Source organism: Eretmochelys imbricata, chromosome 4, assembly GCF_965152235.1.
Source record: "Eretmochelys imbricata isolate rEreImb1 chromosome 4, rEreImb1.hap1, whole genome shotgun sequence".
NCBI lineage: Eukaryota > Metazoa > Chordata > Testudines > Cheloniidae > Eretmochelys > Eretmochelys imbricata.
Genome location: NC_135575.1, coordinates 21,939,189 through 21,961,228, shown reverse-complemented (window position 1 = coordinate 21,961,228; position 22,040 = coordinate 21,939,189). Strand labels below are relative to the sequence as shown.

General features: G+C 41.4%; 1 protein-coding gene across 2 annotated transcripts in view; it reads right to left on the bottom strand.

Moving 5' to 3' along the window:
- ARHGAP24 (Rho GTPase activating protein 24) overlaps positions 1-22,040 on the bottom strand; it is a 351,857-nt gene that overhangs the window by 294,787 nt on the left and 35,030 nt on the right. For both annotated transcript variants that reach the window (XM_077814995.1, XM_077814994.1), the window contains exon 2: positions 2,805-3,004. In XM_077814995.1, the coding sequence (XP_077671121.1) occupies positions 2,805-2,984 (180 nt within the window). In that variant the 5' untranslated portion in view covers positions 2,985-3,004. The remainder of the gene's footprint in view (positions 1-2,804; positions 3,005-22,040) is intronic.

Here is a 22,040-nt window from a genome sequence, read left to right as displayed (position 1 = left end):
TAATTTTTCCATCCTCAGAGACAGAGTCAAAACCAAATACTGAATGGTCACAGAAGTCATGGAGGGAACCTCAAAATAGGAGAAAGAAAAGACTAGAAGAAGATTCTGTATATCTGTTTGGAAGTTGCTTTTGCATTTTCATTCGGAAAGTATAAACGAGTGCAGAATCAGGCTGCTCATTTAAGTGCTGCATCAAAACAAAGAACTATGCAAGACAGGGTCTGATGGAGAAAAGTAACTAACTAGGGAAGACAGATTATTAAGATTTGTATTCAGGCACAGAATAGCCTACTTTCCTTAAACATCATTCAGTTTGTAGCAATTTCATTAAATGGTTTCTTGTTTGCCTTCCAGAAATGCACAAAGGTCAACAGAGATGCAACTTGTATGTAAAATCTCAAAATGCGTATAGTGAAAGATATACAGAGAGGTTGTAAATATGAATTTTAAAAGGGTATTTAGTGAAATATGAAATAACTAAAATGTGTAAATTAAACAAATTAGAAACCAAGGGTTATTTAAGGAGAATAAACCGCTGCACTATGGGCCTTAACTTAAACCTTACATTTCTTGAGGTTTATACAACAGGAAACTTCCTTTAGAACACCTGGATCAAGACTGGCTGTCTCTCTGAAAGATATGCTCTAGTTCTAACCCAAGTTATGGGGTTGATGTAGGAATTACTGGTGAAATTCTATAGCCCATGTAATACAGGATGATCGTCAGTACTGACCTTTGAATTAACGATAACACACTATGAAAAAAATCTATATAAACACACACTGTATTTAAACTGATCTTAAGCATTATACCATGTGTGTGAAAAATATGAGCGTAAGTGTATATGTCTATATGTATAAATGTGGGACATAATTAACAGAAGTGCTCATCATACAGAACACGATCTCAAGTCAGGGGGAGCTGTGAGGTGCTCAGGGCCTCAGAAAATTAAGACCATATATACTACAACATTATTCTTCTGTTTGCAATAACTTAATATCACAGATGCCCGGGTTTGCCCTGAGCTGGGAGGGAGGCAGAGTTATTTACTCTTTTCTTATGGCACTTTGGAGATTTGTAGCCATAAAACAGGCCTATAAAAGTAGTAAGTAAATAGGAAAATAAATGACCATTAAGGAACAGTAAATTTTGAGCATATTCCAGACTGCAGTTTATTATTGTCAAGGTTCCTCCCCCACTCTGAACTCTAGGGTACAGATGTGGGGACCTGCATGAAAAACCTCCTAAGCTTATCTTTATCAGCTTAGGTCAAAACTTCGCCAAGGTACAAAATATTCCACCCGTTGTCCTTGGATTGGCCGCTACCACCACCAAACTAATACTGGTTACTGGGGAAGAGCTGTTTGGACGCGTCTTTCCCCCCAAAATACTTCCCAAAACCTTGCACCCCATTTCCTGGACAAGGTTTGGTAAAAAGCCTCACCACTTTGCCTAGGTGACTACAGACCCAGACCCTTGGATCTTAAGAACAATGAACAATCCTCCCAACACTTGCACCCCCCCTTTCCTGGGAAATGTTGGATAAAAAGCCTCACCAATTTGCATAGGTGACCACAGACCCAAACCCTTGGATCTGAGAACAATGAAAAAGCATTCAGTTTTCTTACCAGAAGACTTTTAATAAAAATGAAGTAAATAGAAATAAAGAAATCCCCCCTGTAAAATCAGGATGGTAGATATCTTACAGGGTAATTAGATTCAAAAACATAGAGAACCCCTCTAGGCAAAACCTTAAGTTACAAAAAAGATACACAGACAGAAATAGTTATTCTATTCAGCACAATTCTTTTCTCAGCCATTTAAAGAAATCATAATCTAACACATACCTAGCTAGATTACTTACTAAAAGTTCTAAGACTCCATTCCTGGTCTATCCCCGGCAGAAACCAGCATATAGACAGACACACAGACCCTTTGTTTCTCTCCCTCCTCCCAGCTTTTTAAAGTATCTTGTCTCCTCATTGGTCATTTTGGTCAGGTGCCAGCGAGGTTACCTTTAGCTTCTTAACCCTTTACAGGTGAGAGGAGCTTTCCCCTGGCCAGGAGGAATTTCAAAGGGGTTTACCCTTCCCTTTATATTTATGACAATTATACATTATGGTTGTCGGTAAATGTGAGTTTACATGTTGTATGATTGTGACTCTGAAGGCTGGGGAAATCCACATGGCTACTCCTTTAAGTAACAAGCAAGCTACATACACAATAGATTACTTATCCACCTTATCTCAAATAAGTACCTTTCATTGATTTGAAAAAAAGCAGGAATTTGCTACTGCGACTTGTCTCACAGTAGGCAACTTTTAAAATGGTCTGAGGAAGAAAATCTGTCTTAGGGTATGTCTACACCGCAATAAAACACCCATGGCTAGCCTGTGTCAGCTGACTCGGGCTTGGGCTGTGGGTCTATAAATTTACAGTGTAGATATTCAAGCTTGGGCCAGAGCCTGGGCTCTGGGACCTAGCCTCCCAGGAGATCTATCCTGTAATTTTACAGCCCTGCAGCCCAAGCCCTGCAAGGTCAAGTCAGCCGACACAGGCCAGCCGTGGTATTTTATTGCAGCATAGACAAACCCTCTGGGACCCAAGCATCTGAGGGAAGCCATATATTTATTTAAATAAGACAAGTACCGTTTTGTGTGCCAAATGCCTAAGCCAGCCCTCTAAACAAAAACCAAACAAGGCAACCCAGACTGGGGTGCCTGTTTCTTCCAATTGCATCAAATTCTGCCAGTATTCTTTCAGTTCCCTATCTCACCTCCCACCCTCCTGCTCCCCCCGCTTACCAAAGGTTTGGTTTCATCTTCATCTTTGAAATAATAAAGCTGGTCCCCCTTGAGAACAAACCAGCGTGTGTGCCAAGTCTTGACAAAGCCTCCTTGCTTCCGCAGCCACCCACACTTAATGGCATTGTGCCGTCCTTGGCTTAGCTGGTGACTCTCTGCAGAGCCATTGTTCTCATCCATAATGAGGCCGACAGACTCTCCTGTTTAGACAACAAAGGGGGAAAAGAAAAAAAAAAGGAAACCACATTATTCTCTTTTTGGAGGAGGGGGCAGAAGTAGCAACCTGCCAATTTTCAACATAGCTAGAAAACAAATAAGCCCCAACAACAAAAATGCCCTACAAGAGCTTTTACTATCCACCTGTTTATTTTCATGCCAGTGTCAGTCAGCTGGGAGAGTATAATCCGGTTTCCAAAGTTTCATGAAAAGTAAATTCCATGTTAAGCAGCAAATAAGCAGGGAGAGAAACAAAACAACTTTTCACGTACAACGCAATATATATTTCCATTCACAACAAGCAAAACATGCCCCTTCAATCTAGATGATTTAGGACTTATTCCTACTCGACAGTTCATTTGGATTAAGGGAAGATGTGAGTTTAAAGCACAATAGCTTTTCCAGAATAATTCCCTGTGTTGACAAGCCCTTAGTTTAAAGGGAAGCAACAAAAAAAGAACCAACATAAAATCTCCATGACAGAGAAAGATGATCGTGTCTCACGCTATAAGGTCCTCTGTTCCATCAAAGCCTTCCCCCGAACAAAGAAAGGCTTCTTACATGTAAAGGTGTAGTACACAGAAAATAGAATTGTTGCTAGGTTTACCACATAATGTAATAGATCCCCTACTGGAGGAAGGAGAGGAGGGAGAGTGTGTGTGTGGGGAGGAGGGCAGTAATCAAATGTTCCAATTAGTGCAGAACTTTTGTAGTTAAACCTTAAGTCATGAAAAACTTGACTACTTTGGGGTTTGAACATGGACATGAACCTAGAAAAGTTTCATGTAAAACTCTTTCAAAGCCTGCAACACCATTGTCAAAACTTAAAACCATACTTTCCAGTGTCCGGATAGGCATGAATCTTCTAGACTGATTTTGCATGTGCAATATATGCTTATGTGATAAGCTTTCAAGGTCGAATAATTCCTCATTAACCCAGATGCAATGCATGGAGTTGAACAAACTCGTGAAGCTTATTTTTTCCAACCTTCAATGTACTGGGTTCAAATACACTGAAATTATCAAGTGAAACTCAAGGATGCAAAACCACATGTACTGAAACAGCTTAAAATGAGATCAAACCCCATACAACCCCTTATATAAAAGGGCAAACCCTTAACTAATACAGTAATATACAGTGCCATGACTAGGACAAAGACAGGTCAGTCATCACAAAGGCACCTGTTTTGCTTTTTAGGAAGTTAAGAAATGGATCATCAAATAAATCAGAAGTCAGAGAATAAAACCAGCCCTGCTTCACCTCAGGTACCCCAGTTCGCTCCCCAGCAGCCAGACCTGTCTCCCTCCACAGCTAGAGGAAACTCGGTCTGCTCCTGACCCACTGCCCTCTTATAAGGGCCCGCCGAGCCCTGATTGGGGTGTGGCCACAGCTGAGCCTACTTCCCCAATCAGCCTGGGAACTGCTTGCTCCCAGCCACAGCCCTCTCCTGGGCTGTTTTAGCCCTTGAAGGCTGGAGCGGGTGACCACCTGGCTACATTGGCACTGACATCAATGTACATGCAGTAGGTATCTGGATTTCAGTTAGCTGGCCACGAAGAATGTTTACTGATCTGTGTGTTTTTGCTAGATATCATGTATACATTAAATTATTCACATAATACTAAAGTAAATGAGGTGCTTGGGAGTAAACAATGTTCTTTTTTTTTTAAAAAAAAGAGAGAACATCCTTTCAGGTAAAATATTCATTGGTATGATATATTCTTTTTGTTTAAAAATATATTGACAGCTACATCTCTGAAGGAGTGTAATACAAAATTAGTTGCTTCCCCCCAATTCCCTCACTCTTCAAACCATTTTCTCACATGAAATTAGCAGAAATGCGAGTCAGCTGACTTGTTTTTGGCAATTGAACCATTACACGCAATCCCATGAGACCAAATTTACAAAGGGTCTTATTGTTCTACATTTCTCCTTTACTCTCCAAACCTGAAAACTACAATCCAGATTTTGAATCAGAAACCCAAGAGTTGGCTTACTCCCGCTAGTTGTTTTCACAGCTGCTTCAGCACCATCACAAAAATAAACGGCAGGAAGACCGGGTGTTGGCACTGATACAGACAGCAGAGAGGTGCGAAGAGGACATAATCCCATACTTGGTCAGGTGTTGTTTATCTCAAGATAACCAACTCTCTGTCTTGCCATTGTGAGACATGAGGCAGAAAGCCATGGCATTTTCTAAATAAACAAAATAAGAGTATTTCTGAAAACCCATCTTCTGAATGAAGCATAAAACTTGTTTTCTGAAAGAATCTGCCCAGTTGTCCTGGCCAAGTTCCAATTTAGGTAATTACTAGATATGAACAAATCCTGTACACTCCATTCATTGGGGCTGTCTATTAGTGAACCCTCTTGGGTTTGCCTGGAGATATGGGGTTGTAAAGAATATACAACTAAGAAATGCTCCCACACATTCACCAGCTGCTCTTTTTCTCAATGTCACAGACCCAATCTCTACCAACCACTGCTGGTCATACTTCATTCCCTTTTCCCCCTGCCTAATGGGGCATGCAACCTTCTCCCTAGGGTCTTTAGACCGTTCCCTTAATTTTCTTTTCCAGAGGGTTGGGGGAGCGTTACTGTTTCCACCTGACAGTGATAGCGGAGAAACTTTCGCTCTCCACCAACCAGTTATCTGTATATTCAACAGGCATTTCTCATAAAATGTAGCACTTAGTAGCCACAAAATGCCTGGAGAGAGGATGGGCCCAAACAGCATCAAGTCCCAATCCACCACATTTTCATGAGCGTGAGCCATCGTTGACAGGTTTGTCTAGAAACCAGCTGGTTTCAGGTCCATTCGTGGTTCTAGCTGAAATTTTTCACAGTTTTAGTAAAACATTCCAAGTTCTTAAAACACCACCTGCCTTTTCAGTTAGATACAGTACCAGATCCTACATTCTTGCTGGTCCTCAACTGCCATGTCAGGCTCTTGACAGCCAGAGACCAACCCTGCATAGAATGGGCTCAGGATCCAAGGAACTGCCCTTTGGATGCTCCTCCTGAATGGTGCAGTGCTCACCTTAGCTGTAACTGTTTGGTGAATTGCTGCAGGTGGTGACCAATCTGGTTAGGCAAAAAGCAGCATACATTGGTCTGGTTATTATTCTAGAGAAAATTAATTCCTTGTCCATTACTATCCATTTTTAGATTACAGCCAGCTCAGTATTAACCTGGCTGGACAGAATATTGAACAAGTGGCAACTGTCAAAAACTTGGGAAAAATCCTAGAGGCCCATCAAGCAAGTGTTGCAGGGACATCATGATGAAGCTCACTACGCAGCTGTTGATCTGTAGAACTATGGTTATACCTGCTCTACCGTACAGCTGTGCAACACAGGCACTGAGGAAGGCTGAAAAGCAATGGATTGATATTTTTGATTCTCATTGTCTTCGTCAGTTGCTCCATATTAAGTGGCTTGGCAAAAATCAACACTGAGGATATTCATAACAGATCCTACCAATTGCCTTCAGCAGCAATGGTTTTGCTTCAGAGGCTCTTGATAGAGACATATTATTAAGATGGAAAACAAGTCAACTACAAGTGTGTTTACCAAGGAATGCCACTAGATGGTCAGCGATCACATGGCTGATCACATTGGTCAGACTGCCAATAACAGACCGGTTTCAGAGTAGCAGCCATGTTAGTCTGTATCCGCAAAAAGAACAGGAGTACATCCAGCCAGACCAAGCTAGAGATTGATTCAGGTGACCTTCAGTGTGAAAGGAAGCTACATCCTGTTGGGATTTGCCCTGATGATTATGATGATGGAGGTTAACTTTTGCTGTCCTTTCCACCGGGTCCTTCTTTTTTTTAAAATTCAGAAGACAAATGTTTGTTTTTCAGCACTGTGACCATAGTAGGGGTACAACCAGCTGGGACTAAATGTGCCTAATTGGTTACAGAGAGTTTTCTGACCACTAGAAAGCACACACCACAGGTCTCTCTGTCACTTGCTAGCTCCACTGCACTGGTATGAGTCAAGAGGAGCTGACATCAGGAATCATAACATTCAAAAACTGGTAGGAGAACACTTCAACTTCTCTGGCTACTCAGTAAAAGACTTAAGGGTGGCAATTCTGCAACAGAAAAGCTTCAAAAAACAGACTCCAACAAGACACTGCTGAGCTTGAATTAATATGCAAACTCTATACCATTAACTTGCATTTGAATAGAGACTGGGAGTGGCTGGGTCATTTGAATCTATTTCCCCATGTTAAGTATCCTCACACCTTCTTGTCAACTGTCTAAATGGGCCATCTTGATTATCACTACAAAAAAGTTTTTTTCTCCTGCTGATAATAGCTCATCTTAATTAATTAGCCTCTTACAGTTTGTATGGCAACTTCCACCTTCTCTGTATGTGTGTGTGTATATATATATATCTTCTTACTATATGTTCCATTCAATGCATCCAATGACGTGGGTTGTAGCCCACGTAAGCTTATGCTCTAATAAATTTGTTAGTCTCTAAGGTGCCACAAGTACTCCTGTTCTTTTTAAGAGGGGCTCTGTTTGTAGATGACTAGCAAAACTGCTAAAAACTTACCTATATAACTCTTTGCAAGTATGATTTGTAGAGTATGTGACATGCACTCCCTGAGTCAATGTTGACTACAAAATGTCCCACCACAAAGGAGGATTTTCTGGACCGTGAAGAGGAATTTACAGAGGAACAACTACTCCTGGTCTGCTTTTGATTATTATTGGTTGGATAGGGGGCATCCATCTCCCCACTCCCATCCTATCTCATGTTCTTTACCCACCTTCCTCATTATATAATATTTAATTGTGGGGTAGGGCAGATACTTCTTCTGTGTTTAGAAGAGGGGAGGGGCAATTGAGGCAGTGGGAACTGATGGTTATCTCATCTTCCTCCTGCTCTCTAGGTTTCGCTCAAATTACTTGTTCTATATAACCCACTGTGCTGAACGAAAATACATACAGCAGGACATTGGCAGTGAGAGCCTGAAGAAGCAGCTTCAGCCACATACAAAGCTGCCAGAACGATAAGCCCTAGTAACTGGAGGTCCAAATGACATGCAGAAAAATATTTCAGGTCTCACATGGGATGGCCAGCGGGGGAAATTCAGAACATCTGCAAAGTCTGGTGAACTGAAGCATAGAGCAGTTAATTGATTTGCCAAAGGTCAGAGAACAAGTCAGAGGCAGCATAAGGAACAGAAACTAGATGTCCTGATTCCCAGATCCCTACCCTAACCATTGGGATAGGCTGCGTCGGAAGGTCTGAAGACACTGAAAAGCCTTTTGATCTTGTTTATCATGTGTCATACAGTATATGGAGGAAGAGTCACCATTCCCCTCCCCTCAGAAGGACAATTTGATGTGTACATGCTGTACTGTGAACACTTAATGTTTGCTGACTTCATTAACACATGAATGGATTAGAGCTGGCAGGCACAATCTCAGAAGATCATTGCTGTACATAGAGAAATAATTTTCGTGTTACTCTTTCTTATCAAAGTGTGATAGCAAAGTTCATCTGAGCATGGATGTCACCAGGTTTCTTGAATAATGCACCGCTGAGAATGTAACTGGACAGTCTGCTCTCTCACAAAATGAAAACAGGAATTCTTCCTTCATCTTTTGTACAGCAGTTCAGGGTCATAGTCAGGCTTTCCACACTTGGTGTAAAATTTCCCAATGGGATGGTGTGTTACAAATTATAATGGCTAAAAAATATGCCCAGAGAAATTTTAGTTTGACAACAGCTGAGAAGAAACAAAACCCTGCTGAAATTAAGTGGCCCCTGGGCAAATCAAATTGGAACTGCTATTTAACTGACATCCTGAAGGATGAGTAAAGACAGAACGGCCTTTTTGTAAAAGGAGAGAAGAATCCAATGCAAACACTGCAGTGGGGAAACAGGACTGTTCAAAAATGAAGGAGCAAGCAGGCTCTGGAAAGAGTGAGGCTTGTGGCTATTGGGGTGGAGGAGGGAAGGAGATGGGATTGTTTGCTACTTACATTACACGTTAAATTCATCTCATTCTTACAGTAAATACTGCCCTCAACAAAGTACCAAGTCTGGAAATGACATGGTATCACTGAAAGTACAAATTGGCCAACGCAGTGATATGCATTACAGAGGTCAGACCTGTAGTAGTGTGGATACAGAGGAAAACTGGTGTATCTACTGATGTGTGGGTGTTTGGGGTAGGAGCACCTACTGGTGAATGTTTTAGTTCAACCCATCTCTACTGAAACTGTTATTTTACAGTGTTTGTGTATATACCTATAAGGTAAGAGCCAAGTAACAGCAAAAGCAACAGCACGTTACTCTTGTCCAAAGGAAAACATTGTAAACATTAAGTTTACAGCTCAAATCTTTTTAAATAAAAAAGTCAGTGTATATATTTTTGTCATATTTAATGCTAATTATGTTTAATGTTGATTCATTTTCTGCTACTTTGATCACGGAACTAAGATGATCCCTTCTCAGTTAAAAAAGTTACATATCAGCAAATTTGGGTATTCAACTATCTAATTGGAAATTGTCATTGCCTCGATCGTATAAAATATTAGCCACACTGACACTGAGATTTCCATGTTCGTATTTTGGAGACAGTGTAGTCAATGTTTTTAAAAGCTGAGATGTGTGTCTTTCCACTGAGGAAGCCAGCTAATCAGTGCCATTGCTTTGTAGCTGGCGTTTCAGTTCTCTGCCCAGGAAAAAATGAATTTGTATTCATGGAATTAACATTTCACTTGGTTAAAAGCCACAGAGGTTTCCTTTACATATCTGAGAGAAGCAGGGAATATCTGTTATGTCATCCTAGCAGTCACATGGAAAGTAATATAATTCCTCTATTTTATGTTACATTTGTTCATGTTTGCACAGCCATTTCTAGCTGTGAAAACCCCATACAAATGCTATTATTATATACCTCTTTCCTGCCTTTCCTTTTGCCTCATGCCAGCATCTTCACCCTTACACTTGCCTCCTACACACCTCCATAAATATTTAGGAATTGTACTTGCTCGTACAGTTCTCTCTTACGAGACTAAGACCAATACTTTGTGCCTGTACCAAGGTCTTTTGCCAGGCAGAGATTATTTGGGAAATGCCTCTTAATTGTGTGGTACAGACATTGCCCAATATTAGACCCCAAAACTCTGCCTGAATGTCATTTATGTATATACACATTTGAAAAGATTCCTAGACCAAAAAAGAAAGACAGGTTTTACTATAAAGAGACCGAGAGAGAGAGAGAAAGACAAGCTTTACTATAGAAGAACATATGTAGCTATAGCTTTAGATTTTTAAAAGTGCTTACATGACTTTGAAGCCTCGGTCAATTTAGAAAACAGTACTTAGGCCCATATTTGTAAGGGTATTTAGACATTGTTCTGCTCAGCGTAACAAGACTCAAGTAATTTTCAAAGATGATATAGGCACTTCGTGTCATTTTCACTCTCTCTCTCCCCCTCTCTCTCTCAACCATTGACTATTTCTTGTAATTATGAATGACGACAGCAGGGCTACCACTACCACCAGTATCTCCTCCTCCAACTGTTTTGTGAATGATACCGAAGCCCTGAAAAAAATGGACTGAAAATATTCAGAAAATGTGTGTCAAATTCATGAATAGTTTCAGGTTGACCAGAACAGTATTTTTCAACAGACTACTCACCTGAAAAATTTCACTCATCTATACTTAGGAACATTAATCTCATTGAAAGTCAACAGGATTTAGGCTTCTATTTACAGCCCAGGGGAGTTAGGGCACTCACTCAGGGTGTAAGAGGCCCAAGCTCCTTGCTCCAATAACTTAGTTTATGCAGAGTGGAACAGCTTTAAACAGTAGAGCTTGAGAGAGACCCACACCAGAATATCCTAGAGCCCCGTGGCGAAGGCACTCTCCTGCAGTGTGGAAGACCCAAGTTCGAATTCCTTCTTCACATCAGGCAGAAGAGAAAATGAAAACTGGGTTTCCCACATCCTAAGTGACTGCCCTTACCACTGGGCTAAAGGTTATAAGAAGGTTTCAGAGCAGCAGCTGTGTTAGTCTGAATTCGCAAAAAGAAAAAGGAGTACTTGTGGCACCTTAGAGACTAACCAATTTATTTGAGCATAAGCTTTCGTGAGTTACAGCTCACTTCATCGGATGCATATATAAAGCCAACTTTATAACAATATAAAGCCATCTCTTAGAGCTTGAAATGTACAGAGCCCCAAGACCCATCCTTACTGCCTGGTGGATCCACAGTACTCACCAGAAAATCATTTAAATTGGTATTGTGCTCATTTTTACGGAGAGTGGGAGGAAGAAATGGACGTCAAGAATACTGTAGCAATGAAGGGGTTCCATAAATTGTCTTATACTTGCAATAGGAAAATCAAGCACCAACACTTGACTTTTCTCCCTCTCTTTGCATGAGATTTAGGTGAAATCAAGGACTCTGTCACCTTCTAAGTTGGTGATTCAAAAACAAGAGGAGCACTAGTCCCTTTTACAAGATATCCCGTGCTGCCGAAGGCCAACTTTGATTCCTGCAAACATCAACGAATGGCAAAACAGCTTCAAGCATGCATTATGGATTCAGAAAGAGAACCAATTGTATTATTCAACTTTAACATTTTAGCATGGAAGTAGAAATAGTGTGCTCTATGAGCCACATAACACCCTCCAGCTATTGCTTATAATGTAGTCTGGAGTAGTACTCAGTACTACAATAGAAGTTTTCATGTTTTCAGCCCACAGGATAAAAGCCCAGCTGAACACTCCCGAACTTTGAGGAAGCTCTTATCTGAATCCAAACTTTGTGGTTAGACCCTCTCTCTATAATAACTGAAACCTAAGTTACTGATCCAAAGCACCCTGTGCTTTGAATCCAAATCTGGATCCAGCTCCAAACCCATCCCTTGGGTACAGCAAATCGGGGGCGACCACTCTGAGCCTCGTGATTTGGGGGGTCCTGTGGACCAGTGCAATTGGCCAGTGCGGTCGGTCCCGGAAATGACGGTTGGTCCCAGAAGTGACAGATTCATCACTTCCGCCCCAGGCCCTGCACCCCTCTAGGGACGGCCCTGGACATGGCCTATTTCTAGCTGCAATGTAGGAGCAGATGAGCATATCATCATATTTGTTCCTGTCACTACCATTAGTTTAAAGGGATTTGAGACAGGATGAGCTACTCAGGATAAAATAGGTGAGACATTTGCATTTCCAGTTGAAAAGTTGTATGGTGATAATGTGTATCACACCTGTTGCTTTGGTGTACGCTACCCAAGGAGGAGGTCTCGGACGGGACAGGAGCACTGAATTTAGACACATGCCCCCAGGGGTCAAATCAGGGCCAAGTAGACAGGATAATAGGGTCTGGCTGCTTCTTACGAGTCCAATTCAGGGTAAAGCTTGGACACCAAACAAAGCCTCTCCCCCTGTCTTAACACAAGACGACCGGCTTGGTCAGGGCCTAACCAACTGCACCCTTTTGTTTGAGTTATCAAAAGACTGTTATGTTTATTTTGTGGAAGGTCAGGCCCAAGTGGGCCATCCCGAGTCAAGATGCTTCAGCAGACATGGAGGTCCTGCAACAGACTAGTACTGACTGGCTGGCTGGCTAACTGAACAAAGCATCAACTCCTACGGGCTGCTTGTTTAAAGACTCCTGCAGGAAAGAAGCACAGCAAGACCTCAACCTGCAGCCAATGTGAATGTGATACCAAACATCAGCATGTTGCATCTGCATAGTTCACCCAGCATCCTTTCCCTGCGACAGAAGGAGTCTATGAATGCAACCTATGAATACAAATCGCCCCTCCACTGAGTGACTGAGCTCTCATCAATGACATAAAATAATTATGAGAACAAAACGTCAAGAGGAAATGACTAATGTAGCCCTGCTTATATTACAGAGCCTGCTTTTTATTTAACTAATCATTTGGAGTGCAGAGTCTTAGCACACCCAGGGGACAGTAATTTGTCATCTTCATTCACATGTCTTATTTCAGACTAGTTCGGTTACTGGAACACAGGTTTCTTTTTCTCTATTTCAGCCAATTGTAGCTCAGTTCCCTTCTTGGGGATGCTAAGGAATGAGCACGGCTCTGCAACAAAGCACATTCATGCTCTCAATCTCTCTCTTGCTGTGTAGATGGTTATCCTTTACAAAACCTCATATATTAGATTTTGAGTGCCTGAATGGTTTTGATCAAGATCTGATTTTGGCCTCTTTCTATTTCATATCAAAATGGACGAAACCCAAAATTCCGTTGAATCCAGGTCTCATTTTATTCAACCTCCTTCCCCGAAGTTTGGAGGAGGTGGTAATCTGATTTTGGTTATGATTTTGGGCCTTGTCTATTGTCTAAATAACCAGCTACAAATGTTTAAAGAAACTAACCATCCTGTTTTATCAGTAGTGTACTATATTCCACATTGCCTAGCATTAAAGACTATACTTAGTACATCTCCAAGGCTTATATCCCTCTCCCAAAAAAGGCATCCTATCTACCACAGCAGCACATGGCTGTTTTATCTTTCAGCAGTTACCTTTAGGCATTAATAGGGAAACTAGCATATTAGGCTTGTGTACGCAGACCGGAATGTTTTTTTTTGTTTTTTAAGGAGCTGCAAAAAAAAAAAAAAAAAAAAAAAAGCAACAAGCTACTTCTATTATACACAAGCATTTTACTTTACTATAGAATTTTATACCCTAACAGTCAAGCCAGTTTCTAAACTAAAATTACCTACTGATTTAGTCAGCTCCTACGATTGCTGTTTTTCCTACAAAAATTTAAAAAAATTGTACTCTACAACAGGTCATCCAATGACAGATCATGTGTCATGGCCAGCGCAGCATAACCTATAAAGCATGAGAATAAAGGTTTAGAAGACTGATCAATCCTATGTTTATATTTACAGGTGAACTTGAGTTGACAGACTCATCACAGAGAGCGACTAGGCTTCCAGTGCTAGCCTCATTCATTCTCATTAGTTTACTGTGCCACCCGCATTGTTGACACACTCCTCGGTGGCATGGGACCAGCTGCTCCTCAGAGGCAGGTGAGGATACACCTTTCACCCCTAGAACTGGCTCCTCTTCTTCCACATTAAGTAGATGTCCTGTTTTTAGTGAGACAGTCCTGCGTTTAAGCCCTCTTCCTTTTTGTTAAATACAGGAAAATTGTCCCGCATTTGCTGCCTCCCCGTGATTTCAGTACCAATTGGTCCTGCTACTGGCCGGATCCCTGCTTGCCCACCAGTGGGAGTGGGGAGTCGATGATGGGGGTGGGTGTGCAAGGCTGATGGCAGGAAGCTGCAACACGTGGGGCCGGAGGGCTCCCTGTGCTGGTTCATCAGCACAGCCCCCACTGTGTGCCGGCTCTTGGCCAGCAGGGCCCCGCCGCACCCCACTCCACGCACCTGCTGTGCCCCCTGCCCAGCACCTGGGGGTCCAGATCAGCACCTGCGGGAAGATCTCTGCTCCCTGGGTGGAGGGGCTCCGCTGGACCCTTGGCAGGGCAAGTGGGCTGCAAGCACCATTTTCACCATGCATGGGCGGGCAGCGGGGGAGCTTGGACCGGGACCAGGGGGAGAAAGGGGTTGCAGGCTGACAGCAGTGGGGGGGCTTGGGCTGGGCCCGGGCACCAGTGGAGAGAGGGACCTCAGGTTTGTCCTGCATGGGCGGGAGGCAAGGAGGGCTCAGGCCAGCCCCACACACTGTGGGGAGAGGGTGGCCTCAAGCAGCCTGCGCGTTGGGGAGCTGGGGAGATTCCATACATGGGGGAGTGGCAGGGATGCTGGAGGACCTCAGCCCGGCCCTGTGGGTGGGAGGCAGGGGGGGGCTGGGGCTCGGCCAGGCTGGGGCTGTCCCATTTTCCCTTTGGGAAAATATGGTCACCCTAACCTTAAGCAAACCCCACTAACTTCACACAACTGGGCTATCCACACTCTTCTGTTTCACTCTACCCCAGCACTACCATCTGCTGACATATGAGACAGGGGGCTAACTAAAAAGATTTAAAAATGTATAGAGGAGACCAGGCTTCCACATATTTACCAGATCACTATATAAGAGAAAAAGTTATAGAAAGGTTAGTTCTCAGCAATTCCTCCTTACATACCATTTATTTTAGACCCAAGTTTATGTCTGTCCCACAGAGACCTGGGGACATTTAAAATTTTATTATTGAAAATTATTTAAAGGACGAATCATGAAACTGAGGGTGCAGAAGAAACATTTAAACTGGCAGAAGAAGTGACTCTCCACCATATGTTACAATGTTATGCCTTCTATTTCTTTAGTCTCTCACTTTGGTTCTTTGGACACTGTCTGATGGAGAGACACAAAGAGATACACACATTTTTTAAAAAATAAGGAACACACCCATGGGTATTACATTTATACAGCTGGTCAGAAAACTTTTATTAAAACACTTTTTGTTGGAAAACACTGATTCATCCCAACTGAAGCTTTTTTGTGGAGGTGTATTGGTTTGGACAGTCCAAAATGGAATTTCTGGTCAGAGAGTGAGAGACCAGAATAGCAAATAGCCCTGATTCAGAGCATGGAATTGAACCTGTGTCTCCCACATCCCAGGTGAGTGCTCTAATTTAAGCACCAAGGTACAGAGTCATTCTCTCTCTTTTTTTCTCTTTTCTCTCCCACCTCCCTCTTTCTCTCCCCCAAGTCCTTTCTAGTTCAATGAATGTTCAATTATTTCTGCATAGTGGAATAGTTCTATGAGAGAGAGACAGACAGACAACCATAGCTGCAATGGTTAGGGCACTCAGCTGGGTTGTGGGAGACCCAGGTTCAAATCTCTTGCTATGCAGGATTTGAAGCAGGGACTTGAACCTGGATATCCAACAACACAGATGAGTACCCTCATCAGTGGACTATTGGCTGTTCTGGAATTGGTGGGTGTATTTTCGTGAAAATTTTTGAAAGGTCTCTGTGGTGTTCCAATGCTGAACGAAAACAAACTCTGAAACCTTGATTTGTGTGCGTGTAATAGAATTCTTGTTTTCTGGCCAGCCCTAATTATTTACCATAGGGTAACGCTGGTAGCCTGATAATCCATGCTCAAATAGAAGAATACACTGTATTGCTAGTTCTATCAACCAGCCTGAAATTCAATTAAATATCAAGTAACTTTTCAACACATGATCACTCTCAGAAAAAGCAAAAGTCAACACCAAAAATTATGTATTTTACAATAATTTTCCATACAGTGTTACTCCTAACTCCTTACATTATTAATTGTGCTGTTTATTTACTTTTCACATTTCACTCTGTTTGGACAGCAAAGCAGTCTGTTTCATTTCAAGTTTTGTATATAGTCAACTGCACTTTCATGCTTTGGTACAATTTCGCCCTGTCTGGATTTCCCACATTGCAGGAGAAATGTACACATGAAAAATTGTTTCCAATTTTGGTGGATCTGGTTGGGCAAAATCAGGAAAAAGTGGGAGTTTTTGTATCTCAAGAGGAATGAAAAATCATTTATGTACTGCATCATGTGTTAAAGCAATCATGTCATTGAACCCACTACTACAAAAAGAAAACAAACAATGAGTTAGCCTGATAACAGACACAAATTCTGCAGTGGCTACACATTTGTGTAATGGTTTACACTGGGGCAAGTTCACTCTGATTTCAATGCAGTTACATCAGGGTGGAAATTTGGTCTATAGCATTTTTATGACCAACAGGTTATATTTACACTCTTCCTGATCGAACAACGCTGCAGAACAGCCAGTAACTTCAATGAGCACTGCCAAGATGGGGAGAAGTCATGAACAGAAAATCTACAGTCCATGAAACGAAAAAGTAGTATGTTCTCCAAGGCACTTGGTGTTTGACCTTTCTTCCTCTTTATTCATCTGCAAACCTAAATGAACCATATGTGAATGCAAGACAATCTCTTTCATTTCTGCAATAAATCTACTATAGCAACAGTTTATTTGTCCTTGACCAGCTAATGACCCAACAGATAACTCTCTCGAAGAGTGAGCTAGTAAGTTACTCCTTGACTGTACACATTCTAGTCCTCATTGCCTTATAGACACTCACAAAAGACTGGCTCTGGTTCATTTGAGGTCACCACAGCCTTTCCAAATTAGTAGTACTGAATTAAAGAAGTTCATGCAGGGAATGCACTGTTCTACACTAGATTAAGGAGGTAACATAAATGAAACAACATATTTGTGATCAACCAACAGGCTAACTAGCTCAAAAGCTAGCACTCCTCCCACTAGTCTCTCAAGCTGCCCTTTCCACACACAGCTCTGTCTCCAGACCCATGGCCAAATCCTACAAAAATTCATGCATGCAAGCAACTTTACTCAAGGTGAATCATCCAATTGACCACAATATCAGCAGGCATATAGGCAGGACTGGACCCTAATTAAAACAAGTGCAAGATAGAACATTAGCTGAAACAATTAATTTTTCTGTTCCCAGGCACTGCTTACCTATGGAAACACAGCAACTTGCACAGATTTGATTTTAGCCAATGGGCATACACTGAGATAATTAACCATTTCATGATTAGATTACCCAATTGAACAATGCTCAGAGGCAACTATCACTGAATTTACTAGAAGGCGGCGGCTCTGGAAGCTGCTGGGTTTCTGTGATATGAATTACTTTTATTTTCTGAATTTTAGTTCACTTTGTGCTAGGTTGTGGGAGTTTAAAGTTGAAAGAAAAGCTGCACTTTTTTATATCCTATATTATTCCCATAGCTTTTATATTTTAAAAAAGAAATCTGAAACCAGATAAACAATGGGTAGATAGGTTTTCCCCCCTTGCTAATTGTGAAAAATCATTGCTATTTAACATTTAATTTGCCCAACCTCCTGAAGTGACCTGCCTAACCCAAAAGAGCGGGTGCTTTCCTAAAAGAAGAAAGACGAAGAAGAGAATGCCACAGACCTGTTAAGTCTCAATCCATTACAATGAACTCTGAGACTGAACACCATAGATAAATATGATACACCACATCTGGTCAGCAATCAGCTCCCTAGGTTTCTTCAGTAAGTTGCTTTTTTGTGGAGAGGCAGATTTAAGATGGTTGCTTCCATTCCATTGTGTTTAATGATGAGGTGGATAGACCACAAACCTCACCAACAAGTGAAGACAATTCTATGACCTCACCTTTGCTAACATAAACCCAGCACAGATATAGCTAAAGAAGACATACAAAAACCCACGCAACTGCATGTACAATTCTCACCTTGGCAGAGGAAGAGAGAATAAATGAACCATGTGTTATAGATGTTAGTCACATCATTTAATGAACTGTTGGAAGGTGCTCAGACCCCACAGCAATGAGGGTGGTATAAGAACCTATTTGGAATAGACTGCTTGTACTATGCAAAGCCGCACAGCACACCAACCCATAACAGACACACTTTCCTTTTGAATTAATTTTATAATAGCCAGATTCTTTTTAAAAGCTTGTGTGTTGTAGGCTTTTGCTGCGCATATCAATGAGTTGTAAAATGATATTTAAACTTGCCATTAGTGACTAGGTTTAGCAATAGAGCAACATTCACTATTGACCTACTGAACCAGTCGAAAGATTAGAATGAAATCCAGTGCGGCATGGAATGTCATTTAATATATGTGTTAGTATTTAACATGTGGGTGTTCAAAAGGGCACCCACCTAGTTGAGGCCTGTAAGTGCTACTGCAATGTACATGTAAAATGAACACTAGCAGAAAGAACAATGGAGCAGCAAATAGGCTGTTCAAACTTATGCCAAGGACTGGAATAGACCCCAATTGACCTTATGATAGTGAATCTTGAAGTTGACAACCATATCTTTACCCCACTCCTCCAGGCTTGGACTGAGAGGAGCTCAGCCAAATTGGAGGAATGTGGGCCATTGTCAATGAATGGATAAGACAGACCAACAACGTAAAGACTACATCCGCACTACAAGATAGGGGTGTGGTTCCCAACTGGCATACTCATGCTAGCTCACTGAGAGCTAGTGCAAATAGGAACAGTCATGTAGCTGCTGTAGCCCAGGCAGCAGCACGATTTAGCAGTGTACACAACTGGGAATCACATCCCTAGCTTGTAGCTTAAAACACACACACAGTTATTGGGTTAATACCTTCCATCTACAGTATCTCCGTCACATTTCATCATGAATGATGACTATTTCAGGCACAGCCAGATTCTAAATCAGATGCAGGTGCTGCAACATTTCCAGCAATCAGAGAGACGATGCAGCTAAAATCTCAACTAGCCCAGAGAGCTCCTGGATGTACAGCATTAAGCTTTCTACAACACAAAGATGATCTGAGGAGGCAACTACTGTGAATTCATTTCACAAGGTTATTTAAGATACAACAAGACATCAGAAAAGAAAAAAATATAGAAGCCTTTCATGTACTTCCAAATTGAGGTCAGATGTTCATGTCATGTATCTGGACAGACTCTGGATTCAGTAAAACCCTTGTCTCCACTTCAAAAAGAGGAAATACAACAAAAGGAGAAAGAATGTATACCTCTGAGTTCAGGCAACCACAGGATAGCCAAGATAAATTAGGCTACAGGACCAAATCCATCAGTTTCCTAACCCCCTCAAGACGGATCAAACCCAAAAAGCTGTTTTATCAAGAAAAACTGAATTCCCAAGCACATGCACTCCAAAGTCTCCAAAACTCCTGCTGACATGGATGTGAATTTTGCACATGTAAGGATTATAGGGTTTGGATAACAATGGGTTAAAAAACTAACTCCTAGAACTATTGGAAAGTTATCCAAAGCATAACATTTATTCATGTATGTCTTGCTAATACAAATGCATAGAAGGAGGGAAATAAATGTGGCTTAATTCCCTTCACGCTGGCTAAATTTCCACTGAAGTCATTGGATATTTTGCCTACATGGAGAGGGCAGATTCATGCCCGCAGTGACGACATCTTTTTAGAATATTTTGAAATGGATTTATTGCTAAGAAGGAATGGATAATGTAATTTATACCAGCAGAGGTGATGCATCGCTCCTGTGTCTCCGATTTACCAAAATTTTCTCAGAGAACATAGAAATTGCCATAGTGGAACTGCTGGCCATGTAGGTCAGTGTCTTGTTTCCAACAGTGGCCAGCACCCTATGCTTCAGAGGAAAGGACAAGAAATTGACCGTGTTGTGTGTCCTGTATTTACCATGATCCTCTCTGAGTCCCACCATGCAATTGCCATTCTAAATAGTCTCTTGTGTTATGTTGCTTTTTGATTTTCAAACATACAATCAGGTCTTGTATACAGCCAAAACTTCTCCATGATTGTGCGAATTTGGACTGAGTAGGGACTGCATGATCACACCCCAGAAGTCCTTAACCCAATGCCTAAAAGCAACTTGAGAAGCAGTTATTAATGAAAACGATCACATAAAACAAATGATTTAGCTGACCTACATTTGTCAGGCCCAGTTTTCCACTGAAAACTAATGTCGTGACTGTAAACATAGCTCCATATGGACATCGGCCCTTTCGGTGCACAGCAGAAATGTTCATGTGCATGCCCACATATAACCATTTGTCTTCAGCATATGATACCAGAAACTTGATACAACACACACATGCCATGTTGTCTTATCCTCTGACTTTCCAGTGTTCCTTCACTTCAGAGAACACGGCCATCATACACGTGAATGGAAGCAGTCAGTAGAAAAGGCATGAAAATTCCAGGGTTTCAAATTTTGTGCATGATATTTTGCACATGCCTAAGTAGGTGCCTGTTTTTCAATGCATGAGCAGTAAAATTCACCTGAGAAGAGCACCTACACAAAATCAACTTTGAGGACTTCAACAGCACTTAAGTGGTTGACCCTCTGCACAGGAGTGAGGTTCCCCACATGTTTTAAGAGTTTTTCCTGTTGTGATTTATGTGCATGGGGAATTTTCACTTGTGGGCCAAGCTATCGGTTTAAATCTATATAATTTGGAGAACATGTTTATCAACAAGTGCATCAGCTTCATTATATTTATAGGCCTGTACAGTGCATCACCTGTATTATATTTATAGATTTGTACAGTAGGAGCAGACCGCAAATTACAAATATATTAAAAGGCAAAGCAGCTGCTCCAAGGAGCTAGAAATGTAACAAATAAAAACAATGAAAAGATCAGGCTGGAGGATAAATGCAAATAGTGATATCAGATTGTATCCTTTAAGATTATTCTTCATGGACCAGTACAAGAATCTATCTCCTCTGGTTACATTAGCACTGGCAATTTTGATGTATTCATTGAACAAGTGCATTATCTAACCAAACACAATCTCTGCTATTCATGCAGAAAGTATGGCTTTGCTAATTTATAACTTTTGTTTCTTTATTACTACATTAGTTTAAAATGCATTTGTCTTCACAAAGGGTTGGTATGAACCAAAATGTGGCAAATAGGTTTATTTTCACAGGTTTGTCCCTTTGTCAGGCAATCTTCCAACATGTGAAACCGATGGTTAAATACATATAGACAATTGCAACTAATACACCCCGTCACACAAGTTGTTGCATATGATAGCAGTTCAGTGAAGATCCCATCATCCATTCCTGGTGCAAACCTGACAAAAAATGGCATCCTGAGAAGTACTGTTTCTATCTGTTCTTGGTTTGTGTGTGAGAGCACACATATGCTCACGCACGCGCACACACACACACGGCCATTTTCATCGAAACAGAATAGATCATTTGCAGGGTCTGTATTTCAGGAAACAAATGGCAGTCCTGTTTGTTTACACCTGAAGGAAATAAGAAATAAATGGTTCAAATGATATCAGATTTCATTATTGATAGGTGGACTGACAGTTCACGCATATCAAAATGTGCTGGTGTTATCTCCATCTATTCAACAAATACAAAAATCTCTCAACAGTTTCCTACAATTCAGAATACTTTTTACTTTGGGTATATATTACTCATCAGCAAAGGCTCTCAAAGCACTTTGCAACACCTTAAAAAGAGAGAGGTATCATTATATCAGTTTTACAGAAGAGTGATTAAGGC